Consider the following 15141-nt stretch of genomic DNA (forward strand, 5'->3'; position numbering starts at 1 on the left):
GCAATGTGGCAGACGGCATGTTCATTTGATGCATTGTATTTCTGCATTTATTGGTCAAAGATAACCAAATGCATTTGTCTTGCAGATATACACTACATTACCAAAAGTATGTGGACACCTACTCGTCGAACATCTCATTCCAAAATCATGGGCATTAATATGGATTTGTTCCCCCCTTTGCTGCTATAACAGCCTCCACTCTTCTGGGAAGGCTTTCCACTAGATGTTGGAACATTGCAGTGGGGACTTGCTTCCATTAAGCCACAAGAGTATTAGTGAGGTCGAGCACTGATGTTGGGCGATTAGGCCTGGCTCGCAGTCGGTGTTCCAATTCATCCCAAAGGTGTTCGATGGAGGGGCTCCGCAAGCCAGTCAAGTTCTTCCACACCGATCTTCAAACTATTTCTGTATGGACCTCGCTTTGTGCACGAGGGTATTGTCATGCTGAAACAGGAAAGAGCCTTTCCCGAACTGTTGCCATAAAGTTGTTAGCACATAATCGTCTAGAATGCTGGGGCGTTAAAATTTCCCTTCACTGGAACTAAGGGGCCTAGCCCATTATTCCTCCACCAAACTTTACAGTTGGCACTATGCATTGGGGCAGGTAGCGTTCTCCTGGCATCTGCCAAACCCAGATTTGTCTGTCGGACTGCCAGATGGTGAAGTGTGGTTCATCACTCCAGAGAACGCGTTTCCACTGCTCCAATGGCGGCGAGCTTTACACAACTCCAGCCGACGCTTGGCATTGCGCATGGTGGTCTTAGGCTTGTGTGCGGCTGCTCTGTCATGGAAAACCATTTCATGAAGCCCCCCGACGAACAGTTCTTGTGCTGATGTTGCTTCCAGAGGCAGTTTGGAACTTGGTAGTGCGTGTTGCAACCGAGTACAGATTACTTTTACGCGTTTCAGCACGCGGCAGTCCCTTTCTGTTAGCTGGTGTGGCCTACCACTTTGCGGCTGAGCTGTTGTTGCTGCTAGACGTTTCCACTTCACAATAACAGCACTTACAGTTGACCGGGACAGTTCTAGCAGGGCAGAAATCTGACGAACTTGACTTGTTGGAAAGGTGGCATCCTATGACGGTGCCACATTGAAAGTCACTGAGCTCTTCAATAAGGCCATTCTATGTTTGTCTATGGAAATTGCATTGCTGTGTGCTCGATTTTATACACCTGTCAGCAATGGGTGTGGCTGAAATAGCCAAATCCACTAATTTGAAGGGGTGTCCACATACTTGTGTGTGTGTGTGTGTATGTGTGTGTGTGTATATATATATATATATATATATATATATAATGTGTGTACAGTGGCTTGCGAAAGTATTCATCCCCCTTGGCATTTTTCCTATTTTGTTGCCTTACAACCTGGAATTAAAATGGATTTTGGGGGGGTTTGTATCATTTGATTTACACAACATGCCTACCACTTTGAAGATACGAAATATTTTATTTTGTGAAATAAGACAAAACTACTTGAGCGTGGATAACTATTCACCCCCCCAAAGTCAATACTTTGTAGAGCCAACTTTTGCAGCAATTACAGCTGCAAGTCTCTTGGGATATGTCTATAAGCTTGGCACATCTAGCCACTGGGATTTTTGCCCATTCTTCAAAGCAAAACTGCTCCAGCTCCTTCAAGTTGGATGGGTTCCACTGGTGTACAGCAATCTTTAAGTCATACCACAGATTGAGGTCTGGGCTTTGACTAGGCCATTCCAAGACATTTAAATGTTTCCCCTTAAACCACTCAAGTGTTGCTTTAGCAGTATGCTTAGGGTCATTGTCCTGCTGGAAGGTGAACCTCCGTCCCAGTCTCAAATCTTGGGAAGACTGAAACAGGTTTCCCTCAAGAATTTCCCTGTATTTAGCGCCATCCATCATTCCTTCAATTCTGACCAGTTTCCCAGTCCTTGTCGATGAAAAACATCCCCACAGCATGATGCTGCCACCACCATGCTTCACTGTGGGGATGGTGTTCTCGGGGTGATGAGAGGTGTTGGGTTTGCGCCAGACATAGCATTTTCCTTGATGGCCAAAAAGCTCAATTTTAGTCTCATCTGACCAGAGTACCTTCTTCCATATGTTTGGGGAGTCTCCCACATGCCTTTTGTTTGCATATTTTTTTTATTTAAGCAATTGCTTTTATCTGGCCACTCTTCAGTAAAGCTCAGCTCTGTGGAGTGTACGGCTTAAAGTGGTCCTATGGACAGATACTCCAATCTCCACTGTGGAGCTTTGCAGCTTCTTTAGGGTTATCTTTGGTCTCTTTGTTGCCTCTGATTAATGCCCTCCTTGCCTGGTCTGTGAGTTTTGGTGGGCGGCCCTCTCTTGGCAGGTTTGTTGCGGTGCCATATTCTTTCCATTTTTTAAATAATGGATTTAATGGTGCTCCGTGGGATGTTCAAAGTTTCTGATATTTTTTTATAACCGAACCCTGATCTGTACTTCTCCACAACTTTGTCCCTGACCTGTTTGGAGAGCTCCTTGGTCTTCATGGTGCCACTTGCTTGGTGGTGCCCCTTGCTTAGTGGCGTTGCAGAGTCTGGGGCCTTTCAGAACAGGTGTGTATATATACTGAGATCATGTGACACTTAGATTGCACACAGATGGACTTTATTTAACTAATTATGTGACTTCTGGAGGTAATTGGTTGCACCAGATCTTATTTAGGGGCTTCATAGCGAAGGGGGTGAATACATATGCACGCACCACTTTTCCGTTTATTTATTTTTTAGAATTTTTTGAAACAAGTTCATTTCACTTCACCAATTTGGACTATTTTGTGTATGTCCATTACATGAAATCCCAACTTAGATACATAAAGTGGTTTCATTTCTAAACGGTAAAACATATGTCAGTGCACAACATACTTAATAAAACACTTCATAGAACCTTTGAAATCTGTTTCTTTAATTTTTTGTTTCTTTAAAAAAGAAGCATAACATTTTAAATTGTATAAATAACAGTTTACAGTTTAATGGGCTTTATACAACTTTTACTTTCAAAATATTCAAATGTTTTATGTTCTGGTATGACACCATCCAAAAATATATATTTTCTATGAACAATTTGTTTTTTTACATATTTCATTTAAAAAAGAAACTTTGGAGAAAAAGAGATGGGTAACTTGTGTTTGTTCTCTGAAATGCAGCAGATGGTTAGTTGGTTGTTCACCAGCTGTGCTAGTCCAGGAACAAGTGACTGACGAAGGGGGAGCAGAGATTTTGGTTGACCACACAGTTCTTCCAGGGGAGAATCAATGGGGACACTGACACTCAGAGCACGTCCCAAATGGCTCCCTATTTACAGTACTGCACTACTAGAGGGGGGAGGGAGTAGCCCAGGCTCCAGTCCAGAACCTCAAGATGGGACCCCAACAGCTGGCATCCTCTTAGTGACCGCACCAATGTTTTATTGCAAATCCACAGATGTTACTTATCATAATCTATATGAAGAGCAGTGGAGGCTGCTGGGGGGAGGGCGGCTCATAATAATGGCTGGAACGGAGCGAATGGAATGGCGTCAAACACATGGAAACCATGTGTTTGACGTATTTGATACAATTCCACTCCATCCATTACCACAGGCCCGTCCTCCCCAATTAAGGTGCCACCAACCTCTTGTGATGAAAAGTACTATTGCTTTGAGGACCGCTCACATGCTGGGACAGTTGATCAATGGAGGGCATTTTAAGTCAGCATCTGATTTGACATGGTATTATTGTCCTGCAGGCCCATGCAACACAAAATACCCAAAGAAACCACAACACCTAGAAGAGTGGCGGTATATCAGATTTCTCATGTGAGCCACAGCTTCTATATAGTTAGTACACAGTGTTTCTAACATCAAATGTATATTCTTAGCCCAAACAGAAATAGACTAATGTTAAACCTTCTGATCAGTTGGATGCCAAGCTCCTTATTGCTCTGAATTGTAATGTGTGCACAGCTGTCCTGTAGCTGTATTGTCAATAGTCATTACCAATATTACACTACATGTACAATTGCTGTAATAAGAGTTCCATTATTACATGCCTCACATGAAAAATCCTGTCCCCTGTACTATAATGACTCATCAGAAATGCACTACAGTTTGTGAAAGACCTGATTCAAAAGGAGTGTGTGTGTATGAGTTCATTGTCTTTGGACAGACTGACTTGGCCATATGGTCAGCAATGGCATCAGTCACTAATGGATGGGATTACATTGTCTCTTAACTCATCCCCACATTGGTCTGGCCCAACTTTCCTCCTCCCTCCCTCGATCTCCATGTGTGAGTGCTGTAGAGGTACGATGTCACAGCACATGGATAGGGAGGGACCTCAGCCCCCTGCATGAGGAGAGCCTTGTCTCCTTTTCTCAGACTTTCCATCCTATTGGGGAAGTGTTTGCCCATGTGTCAGAGTACCCTGCTCCTCTCCATGTCTTTGTGTTTCTGAGCAGAGACCCCTGCAGGCCTCTTCTTCACTATCTGCCGTGGTCGTTGTTGGTGTGGGAAGCAGGCAGCTGCAGCTCAATCTCCTCCAGAGCTGTCTCCAACTGCTGGATAAGCACCCACTTCTTAAACCTGAGAGGAGAGAGAGACAAAGAGGGGAGAAGAGGGATAAAATGGAAGGCAACAGGGAGAATGGGATTGAGTTGAGTGGATGTCTAATATAATTTCAGGGCAACTGCATTGCAGTGGAGGTTTTGAGATTTGAGGAAGCAGAATGACTGCAATGTACTAATGGCTGCAGTGCACTGACGGCATTAAATCTGGGAAGGAATCCTTATCTTTAGTTGGACACTGGCGTTTTTTAATTTTCAAATATCACACTGCTGTATCCACCCTTGTAACCACTTCATCAGTTATGAATGAGGAAGTCACTGATATTCTCATACACTGTGGAGTTTAGCTACAGTGCCTTGCAAAAGTATTCAGCCCCATTGGCGTTTTTCCTATTTTGTTGCATTACAACCTGTAATTTAAATTGATTTTGATTTTGATTTCATGTAGTGGACATACACAAAATAGTCAAAATTGGTGAAGTGAAATGAAGAAAAAAAACCTGATTCAAAAGAATAAATAACAGAAAAGTGGTGCGTGTATATGTAGTCACCCCTTTTTGCTATGAAGCCCCTAAATAAGATCTGGTGCAACCAATTACCTTCAGAAGTCACATAATTAGTTAAATAAAGTCCACCTGTGTGCAATCTAAGTGTCACATGATCTCAGTATATATACACCTGTTCTGAAAGGCCCCAGAGTCTGCAACGCCACTAAGCAAGGGGCACCACCAAGCAAGTGGCACCATGAAGACCAAGGAGCTCTCCAAACAGGTCAGGGACAAAGTTGTGGAGACGTACAGATCAGGGTTGGGTTATAAAAAAATATCTGAAACTTTGAACATCCCACGGAGCACCAATAAATCCATTATTAAAAACCGGAAAGAATACAGTGAGGGAAAAAAGTATTTGATCCCCTGCTGATTTTGTACGTTTGCCCACTGACAAAGACATGATCAGTCTATAATTTTAATGGTAGGTTTATTTGAACAGTGAGAGACAGAATAACAACAAAAGAATCCAGAAAAACGCATGTCAAAAATGTTATAAATTGATTTGCATTTTAATGAGGGAAATAAGTATTTGACCCCTCTGCAAAACATGACTTAGTACTTGGTGGCAAAACCCTTGTTGGCAATCACAGAGGTCAGACGTTTCTTGTAGTTGGCCACCAGGTTTGCACACATCTCAGGAGGGATTTTGTCCCACTCCTCTTTGCAGATCTTCTCCAAGTCATTAAGGTTTCAAGGCTGACGTTTGGCAACTCAAACCTTCAGCTCCCTCCACAGATTTTCTATGGGATTAAGGTCTGGAGACTGGCTAGGCCTCTCCAGGACCTTAATGTGCTTCTTCTTGAGCCACTCCTTTGTTGCCTTGGCCGTGTGTTTTGGGTCATTGTCATGCTGGAATACCCATCCACGACCCATTTTCAAATCCCTGGCTGAGGGAAGGAGGTTCTCACCCAAGATTTGACAGTACATGCCCCGTCCATCGTCCTTTGATGCGGTGAAGTTGTCCTGTCCCCTTAGCAGAAAAACACCCCCAAAGCATAATGTTTCCACCTCCATGTTTGACGGTGAGGATGGTGTTCTTGGGATCATAGGCAGCATTCCTCCTCCTCCAAACACGGTGAGTTGAGTTGATGCCTAAGAGCTCGATATGTCTCTCACTGTTCAAATAAACCTACCATTAAAATTATAGACTGATAATTTCTTTGTCAGTGGGCAAACGTACAAAATCAGCAGGGGATCAAATACTTTTTTCCCTCACTGTATTGCACCACAACAAACCTGCCAAGAGAGGGCCGACCACCAAAACTCACGGACCAGGCAAGGAGGGCATTAATCAGAGGCAACAAAGCGACCAAAGATAACCCTAAAGAAGCTGCAAAGCTCCACAGCGGAGATTGGAGTATCTGTCCATAGGACCACTTTAAGCCATACACTCCACAGAGCTGGGCTTTACTGAAGAGTGGCCAGATAAAAGCAATTGCTTCAATAAAAAAATATGCAAACACGTTTGGTGTTCGCCAAAAGGCATGTGGGAGACTCCCCAAACATATGGAAGAAGGTACTCTGGTCAGATTAGACTAAAATTTAGCTTTTTGGCCATCAAGGAAAATGTCTGGCGCAAACCCAACACCTCTCATGACCTCGAGAACACCATCCCCACAGTGAAGCATGGTGGTGGCAGCATCATGCTGTGGGGATGATTTTCATTGGCAGGGACTGGGAAACTGGTCAGAATTGAAGGAATGATGGATGGCGCTAAATACAGGGAAATTCTTGAGGGAAACCTGTTTCAGTCTTCCAGAGATTTGAGACTGGGACGGAGGTTCACCTTCCAGCAAGACAATGACCCTAAGCATACTGCTAAAGCAACACTTGAGTGGTTTAAGGGGAAACATTTAAATGTCTTGGAATTGCCTAGTCAAAGCCCAGACCTCAATCCAATTGAGAATCTGTGGTATGACTTAAAGATTGCTATACACCAGCAGAACCCATCCAACTTGAAGGAGCTGGAGCAGTTTTACCTTGAAGAATGGGCAAAAATCCCAGTGTGCCAAGCTTATAGAGACATACCCCATGAGACTTGCAGCTGTAATTGCTGCAAAAGGTGGCTCTACAAAGTATTGACTTTGGGGGGGTTAATAGTTATGCACGCTCAAGTTTTCAGTTTTTTTGTCCTATTTCTTGTTTGTTTCACAATAAAAAATATGTTGCATCTTCAAAGTGGTAGGCATGTTGTGTAAATCAAATGATACAAACCCCCAAAAAATCAATTTTAATTCCAGGTTGTAAGGCAACAAAATAGTAAAAATGCCAAGGGGGGTGAATACTTTCGCAAGCCACTGTACTCTGTGTTGTTTTCATTGTTCTCAGTCTGTACTGTATGAACTCTGGTGTGGACAGACAGTGGGTCTCACCTGGCAGCCTCCTTGATAGCGTGATAGATGAAGTACCTCTGGATCGTCACATGTCCCTTCACCTCCTCCAGTAGCCTGAATATGGTCTCATAGTCTGGGAACAAGCACAGGCACAGTCAGGGGTCAGTGGAGGTGGTCCAGCAGATGGAAGATAAGGGACTTAACTAGTTGGATTAGCATGGTGAAATGTAAGACCAGGTATGCGTCCCAATTCCCCAATGGCATCCTATTCCCTATATAGTGCACTACTTCTTACCAGAGCCCCATAGGCCCTGGTCAAAAGTAGTGCACTATAAATTAATAGGGTGCCATTTGGGACACGGCTCAGTACTCTTATAATTAAGCAATAAGGCCCGAGTGGATGTGGTATATGGCCAATATACCATGGCTAAGGGCTGTTCTTATGCACGACGCAACGGTGTGTGCCTGGATGATGACATTCAATCTGCAGTGTCTGATCAATTTTGACATTAAACTGAAGTGTAATCTGGATAGAAATACACTGCACACCAGACTAGAGCGTTGGGACAGTAGTATCTGTGTCACCACTCACTGCGGCCAGGTTTGCGGACCTCCTTGATGACCCGTGTGCGCAGCTCAGCATTGCTGCCATCTAGTGGGGCTATGGTAACCGCCTCGGGTTCAGCTTGGTCTGCTCCATCTCCATCTCCCTCCAGCTCTCCCTCCTGGTCCGGTGGGCTCAGCCCCCCCTCAAAGTTCTGCTGCTGTCTCTCTGAGGGGGGCCGCTCGTCCAGGCCATCCTCCCCTAACCTGTCGTCCTCCACGCCACTGTCTTCCCCGCTGTCCCCCATCTCCGCACACATCCCAGGCCTCTCCCCCTCTCTCTCCTCTAGGATGAGTCCAGCTGTGCCCCCTCCCACACCGTCCATCACCCCTCCAGGCCAGCTGTCCCCTGATTCAGGCCCCAGACCACTCTCCCCGTTACTCTCCGTGCCTAGCACGCTGTTCCCCTCTGCTCCTGTGGGGGACAGAAGAGCATATTTCATTTCAACACTGTCTAGATGATGAACACCAACACTTGGTGTTTTCAATGAGGATCCATTTTGTATTGAGGTTGAAGTTTTATGGCTGCAAGCAATTTTCTGAGCACTACGCAAATTTAACAATCTCAGACTAAGATCTGCCATTTCCATACTATATACAGTACCAGTCAAAAGTTTGGACACACCTACTCATTCAAGGGTTTTTCTTTATTTTTACTATTTTCTACATTGTAGAATAATAGTTAAGACATCAAAACTATGAAATAACACATATGGAATCATGTAGTAACCAAAAAGTTGTTAAACAAATCAAAATATATTTTATATTTGAGATTCTTCAAATAGCCACCCTTGGGCCAAGAAACACGAGCAATGGACATTAGACCGGTGGAAATGTGTCCTTTGGTCTGGAGTCCAAATTGGAGATTTTTGGTTCCAACCGCCGTGTCATTGTGAGACGCGGTGTGGGTGAACGGATGATCTCACTATGTGTATTTCCCACCGTAAAGCATGGAGGAGGAGGTATTATGGTGTGGGGGTGCTTTGCTGGTGACACTGTCTGTGATTTATTTAGAATTCAAGGCACACTTAACCAGCATGGCTACCACAGCATTCTACAGCGATAAACCATCCCATCTGGTTTGGGCTTAGTGGGACTATGATTTGTTTTTCAACAGGACAATGACCCAACACACCTCCAGGCTGTGTAAGGGCTATTTGACCAAGGAGAGTGATGGAGTACTGCATCAGATGACCTGGCCTCCACAATCCCCTCACCTCAACCCAATTGAGATGTTTTGGGATGATTCGGACCGCAGAGTGAAGGAAAAGCAGCCAACAAGTTCTCAGCATATGTGGGAACTCCTTCAAGACTGTTGGAAAAGCCTTCCAGGTGAAGCTGGTTGAGAAAATGCCAAGAGTGTGCAAAGCTGTCATCAAGACAAAGGGTAGCTATTTGAAGAATCTTAAATATAAAATATATTTTGATTTGTTTAACACGTTTTGGTTACTACATTATTCCATATGTGTTATTTCATAGTTTTGATGTCTTCACTATTATTATACAATGTAAATTTTTTTACAAATAAAGAAAAACCCTTGAATGAGTAGATGTGTCCAAACTTTTGACTGTTAGTGCATGTCCCCTACCTTTGTGCACTGGGATGGGCTTGATGAGGCCAGGCTGGCCCTGGGCCCCGTTCCCATTGGGCCCCATCCCCACCACATGGTTGGTGATGATTGGTGGAGTCTGGGGCCGACACAATAAAGGGGACAGGCTACGCCTTCTCTTCAGAGCAGCCCCTGAGTTGGGGTCCCCCGTTACCCCTCTCTTCTTGCTTTGGGGACCCATTACAAACTCATCTGCCTCGTCAATCATCATCCCCTGGGATCAGAAAAAAGGGAGACAAAATGTTTTTAGGTAAAAGACTTGCAAACAATAATGATGACCCTCTGTTGTTTTTGCTGATCTTTGCTGTTATATGCATTGAAAAGTGTGTGTGTGTGTGTGTGTGTGTGTGTACGTGTGTGTACCTTCTTGTCCTGTTTGAAGGGGTTGCCGAATGTGTGTAGGCGTTTGGGTTGGTCAGGGTCGATCTGTCTCAGAGGAGACGGCATCATCTTTAGATACTCCTGGTAGTTGCCCATCTGAGCCACAGGTATACTATGAAGGTAGTCTAACAACCAGCACAGAGTCAATGTCAATACAAATACATTTAAATGGAGACATCACGATAAACCCGTTATTGTATTCATTACCATATAAATACATTCTTTAGATGGCTACTATCAACAGTTCATGTGAAATTTTTCCACTTCTTACATTATGTATTCATACTGTAGTCAATAGACTGACAAGAATAATCTAACTGATGATTAAGCAGCTTTCAAGTCTACCTTCATCTTGTCCTCTGATGAGTTTCTGAGTCGTCTTCAGAAGGTTGGAGCGCATCCGTGTCAGCTGATCTAGAAGGTTCCGCCTGGGGATGTCATAGGCGTTCCGATACGCCTGAGGCTTTAGATTCTGAGGAGAGATAGGGAGTCTAGTGAGACACAAAAACCTTTTCTTCAACCCTGTCTGTCGCTTAAATCTAGAAACATATCTGTGTCTCAAATGGCATCCTATACCCTGGCCTCTGGTCAAAAGTAGTGCACTATATAGGGAATAGGGTGCCATTTGGGACACACATATACTCTCAGGCATCTCAGAGTTTCGACCCTGCTGGTCCTGTACCTTGTTGAGCAGTGCAATCTGAAAGCTGGCAAACTCCTTGAAGTTGATGTCTGTGAGGCGAAGGGGCATCTCCCCGGTGATACCCTGCAGCAGCTGCTTGAAGTCTTTGCGGTGGGCCAGGGACAGGGTGTTGGAGTGGTTCTTCACCTTTATACCAGTCTCCTGGGGTGCCTTCCTCCCTACAGACACGATCAGGCGATCCGACTCAATCTTCGCCTGCAGACAGAGAAAGAGACAAAGACAGGCTCTTTATCCACTTACTCACACTAGCTGGGTGTACTTCAAAACTGTATTCAGATCTACTTAGGTGACCCTCATGTAAGTTAAATACGTATTGTATCACGTTGTACAAACTTTGAAAGCTGTAGATATATACAGAGACTAGGTGTGCATCCCAAATGGCACCCTATTCCTTATATAGTGCACTACTTTTGACCAGAGCCCTATGGGCCCTCGTCAAACCTAGTGCACTTATAAAGAATAAGGCGCCATTTGGGATGCAGACCAGGTGAGGGAAGCACCACCTGCTGGCTAAGCTTCTTTAGGTAGGAGATGACGCTGTAGCTGAGACCACTGTCCATGTTGTCGGAGATAAGGTTGGGCGCTCCCATCATTCTCAGTGCCTTCTTTAATGGCTGTAAGGGGGAAACACAGTGAGAGCTCATAGAAGGGCATCACCATCAAAGAAACATTAAATACACGCAATAGCATATATGGATTCAAATATATATTTACATATATGGCATTGATCAAGCACGGTACATTACCAAGAGAAAGTAAGGAGGCATGGTCTTCAGGTAGATCTCAAAAGCCTGCCGCCACTTTAGGTTTGGCTTCAGTTTGTGCACTTTAAACAGGTCATCTGTGAAGACAGAGGGGTTGGGGGTTAGGAGGAGAGAGAAGCATAATCATCCAAGAACACCCAGAGATGGGAAAAGATACAGTACCAGTCAAAAGATTGGACACACCTACTCATTCAAGGTTTATTTTTTTGGTAAAAGACCAAGTCCATATTATGGCAAAAACAGCTCAAATAAGCAAAGAGAAACGACAGTCCATCATTACTTTAAGACATGAAGGTCAGTCAATACGGAACATTTCAAGAACTTTTAACGTTTCTTCAAGTGCAGTCACAAAAACCATCAAGCCCAAATAAATGCTTCATAGAGTTCAAGTCACAGACACATCTCAACATCAACTGTTCAGAGGGGACTGTGTGAATCAGGCCTTCATGGTCGAATTGCTGCAAAGAAACCACTACTAAAGGACACCAATAAGAAGAAGAGACCTGCTTGGGCCAAGAAACACGAGCAATGGACATTAGACCGGTGGAAATGTGTCCTTTGGTCCCAACCGCCATGTCTTTGTGAGACGCAGTGTGGGTGAACGGATGATCTCTGCAAGTGTAGTTCCCACCGTAAAGCATGGAGGAGGAGGTGTTATGGTGTGGGGGTGCTTTGCTGGTGACACTGTCTGTGATTTATTTAGATTCAAGGCACACTTATCCAGCATGGCTCCCACAACATTCTGCAGCGATACGCCATCCCATCTGGTTTGGGCTTAGTATTTGTTTTTTAACAGGACAATGACCAAACACATCTCCAGGCTGTATAAGGGCTATTTTACCAAGAAGTAGAGTGATGGAGTGCTGCATCAGATGACCTGGCTTCCATAATCCCCTGACCTCAACCCAATTGAAATGGTTTGGGATGAGTCGGGACGGCAGAGTGAAGGAAAACCTGCCAACAAGTGCTCAGCATATGTGGGAACTACTTCAAGACTGGTGAAGCTGGTTGAGAGAATGCCAAGAGTGTGCAAAGCTGTTATCAAGGCAAAGGTTGGCTATTTGAAGAATCTCAACTTTTTTGGTTACTACATGATTCCATATGTGTTATTTCATAGTTTTGATGTCTTCACTATTATTCTACAATGTAGAAAATAGTAAAAATAAAGAAAAACCTTTGAATAAGTAGGTGTGTCCAAACTTTTGACTGGTACTGTACATCAAAATGTATCTAGTTACAAAATACAAAATACCCTAAAGACCAATGTATCAAAATAAACACCAAAATGTTTTATTTATTTAATTGAAATACATGTATTTTGTATTTTCAAAATACAGAAAATACATTTTGCACGTAGCAGCCTTAAATAAGTTATAAAACAACCTGTGACCCTTATAGTACATACAGTGGGGAGAACAAGTATTTGATACACTGCCGATTTTGCAAGTTTTCCTACTTACAAAGCATGTAGAGGTCTGTCATTTTTATCATAGGTACACTTCAACTGTGAGAGACGGAATCTAAAACAAAAATCCAGAAAATCACATTGTATGATTTTTAAGTAATTCATGTGCATTTTATTGCATGACATAAGTATTTGATCACCTACCAACCAGTAATAATTCCGTCTCTCACAGACCTGTTAGTTTTTCTTTAAGAAGCCCTCCTGTTCTCCACTCATTACCTGTATTAACTGCACCTGTTTGAACTCGTTACCTGTATAAAAGACACCTGTCCACACACTCAATCAAACAGACTCCAACCTCTCCACAATGGCCAAGACCAGAGAGCTGTGTAAGGACATCAGGGATACAATTGTAGACCTGCACAAGGCTGGGATGGGCTACAGGACAATAGGCAAGCAGCTTGGTGAGAAGGCAACAACTGTTGGCGCAATTATTAGAAAATGGAAGAAGTTCAAGATGACGGTCAATCACCCTCGGTCTGGGGCTCCATGAAAGATCTCACCTCGTGGGGCATCATTGATCATGAGGAAGTTGAGGGATCAGCCCAGAACTACACGGCAGGACCTGGTCAATGACCTGAAGAGAGCTGGGACCACAGTCTCAAAGAAAACCATTAGTAACACACTTCGCGGTCATGGATTAAAATCCTGCAGCACACGCAAGGTCCCCCTGCTCAAGCCAGCGCAGGTCCAGGCCCGTCTGAAGTTTGCCAATGACCATCTGGATGATCCAGAGGAGGAATGGGAGAAGGTCATGTGGTCTGATGAGACAAAAATAGAGCTTTCTGGTCTAAACTCCACACGCCGTGTTTGGAGGAAGAAGAAGGATGAGTACAACCCCAAGAACACCATCCCAACCGTGAATCATGGAGGTGGAAACATCATTCTTTGGGGATGTTTTTTTGCAAAGGGGACAGGACGACTGCACCGTATTGAGGGGAGGATGGATGGGGCCATGTATCGCGAGATCTTGGCCAACAACCTCCTTCCCTCAGTAAGAGCATTGAAGATGGGTCGTGGCTGGGTCTTCCAGCATGACAACAACCCGAAACACACAGCCAGGGCAACTAAGGAGTGGCTCCGTAAGAAACATCTCAAGGTCCTGAAGTGGCCTAGCCAGTCTCCAGACCTGAACCCAATATAAAATCTTTGGAGGGAGCTGAAAGTCCGTATTGCCCAGCGACAGCCCCGAAACATGAAGGATCTGGAGAAGGTCTGTATGGAGGAGTGGGCCAAAATCCCTGCTGCAGTTTGTGCAAACCTGGTTAAGACCTACAGGAAACGTATGATCTCTGTAATTGCAAACAAAGGTTTCTGTACCAAATATTAAGTTCTGCTTTTCTGATGTATCAAATACTTATGTCATGCAATAAAATGCAAATTAATTACTTAAATCATACAATGTGATTTTCTGGATGTTTTTTTTTTTCTGAATACTTGTTCTCCCCACTGTATATTGAAGCCTTTGGACGCAGTTTATCATAACGCACTACGCTTTATTACGGGCGACAGGTTCAGTACACATCATTGCTTTCTGTATCAGAAAGTAGCTTGGCCCTCTTTGAAGTCCTGTAGATTGATGCATTGCACTATTTTTGTTTATAAAGACCTTTTGCATAAACTTCCGCCGTACCTTACTTCATTGTTAACCTACAGATGTACGAGCTACCAGACCCAGTCTCAGGGATGGCTAACTCTGGAGATTTCTTCGATATCCACTGAGTTAGGTAAATCTGCTTTTAGTTTTTTTGCACTTGTGGAATAATCTTCAAAGCTCTCTAAAATGGAAGAGTTGGTGCCTCTAGGGCAATTCAGACGGCTGATTGATGACCTTTTTACTGAAGAATATGTTTGTTTTATAAAAAACATTGATTGTGTTTTGCTTTTTGATGTGTATATTGATGTGTATTGATGTGTATGTTTGATACAGGGCTAATCTGTAAAAGATACCTTGGTTTCAGCATGACTCCCTGTCAGAATAAAGGTTAAATAAAAAATTATAATAATAAGACATCCACAATCTCACTTACCAAGGAGTGGCAAAAGAACTGGGTAGTTGTAAGGCATGACGAAGAGGTTGACACAGGTGAGAGTGGTGCTGGCCTTCAGGTAGCCAAAGGGCTGGGATGAGTCACTGTGCTTTCCACTACTGTTCACAAACACCTGCAGGGAAAGAGAGAGAGAG

General features: G+C 43.8%; 1 protein-coding gene across 1 annotated transcript in view; it reads right to left on the reverse strand.

The window, feature by feature from the left end:
- Positions 1-2887: 2887 nt before the first annotated feature.
- LOC311107887 (integrator complex subunit 6-like) overlaps positions 2888-15141 on the reverse strand; it is a 34954-nt gene continuing 22700 nt past the window's right edge. The window contains exons 9-18 of the mRNA XM_084150473.1: positions 14987-15119; positions 11474-11568; positions 11231-11341; positions 10707-10922; positions 10370-10496; positions 10007-10149; positions 9623-9857; positions 8023-8448; positions 7470-7563; positions 2888-4565 (exon numbers count right to left, since the gene is read on the reverse strand). Of these exons, the coding sequence (XP_084006599.1) occupies positions 4466-4565; positions 7470-7563; positions 8023-8448; positions 9623-9857; positions 10007-10149; positions 10370-10496; positions 10707-10922; positions 11231-11341; positions 11474-11568; positions 14987-15119 (1680 nt within the window). The 3' untranslated portion in view covers positions 2888-4465. The remainder of the gene's footprint in view (positions 4566-7469; positions 7564-8022; positions 8449-9622; positions 9858-10006; positions 10150-10369; positions 10497-10706; positions 10923-11230; positions 11342-11473; positions 11569-14986; positions 15120-15141) is intronic.

The sequence above is a fragment of the Coregonus lavaretus genome (genome assembly GCF_964263955.1).
Source record: "Coregonus lavaretus genome assembly, chromosome: 32".
NCBI classification, from domain to species: domain Eukaryota; kingdom Metazoa; phylum Chordata; class Actinopteri; order Salmoniformes; family Salmonidae; genus Coregonus; species Coregonus lavaretus.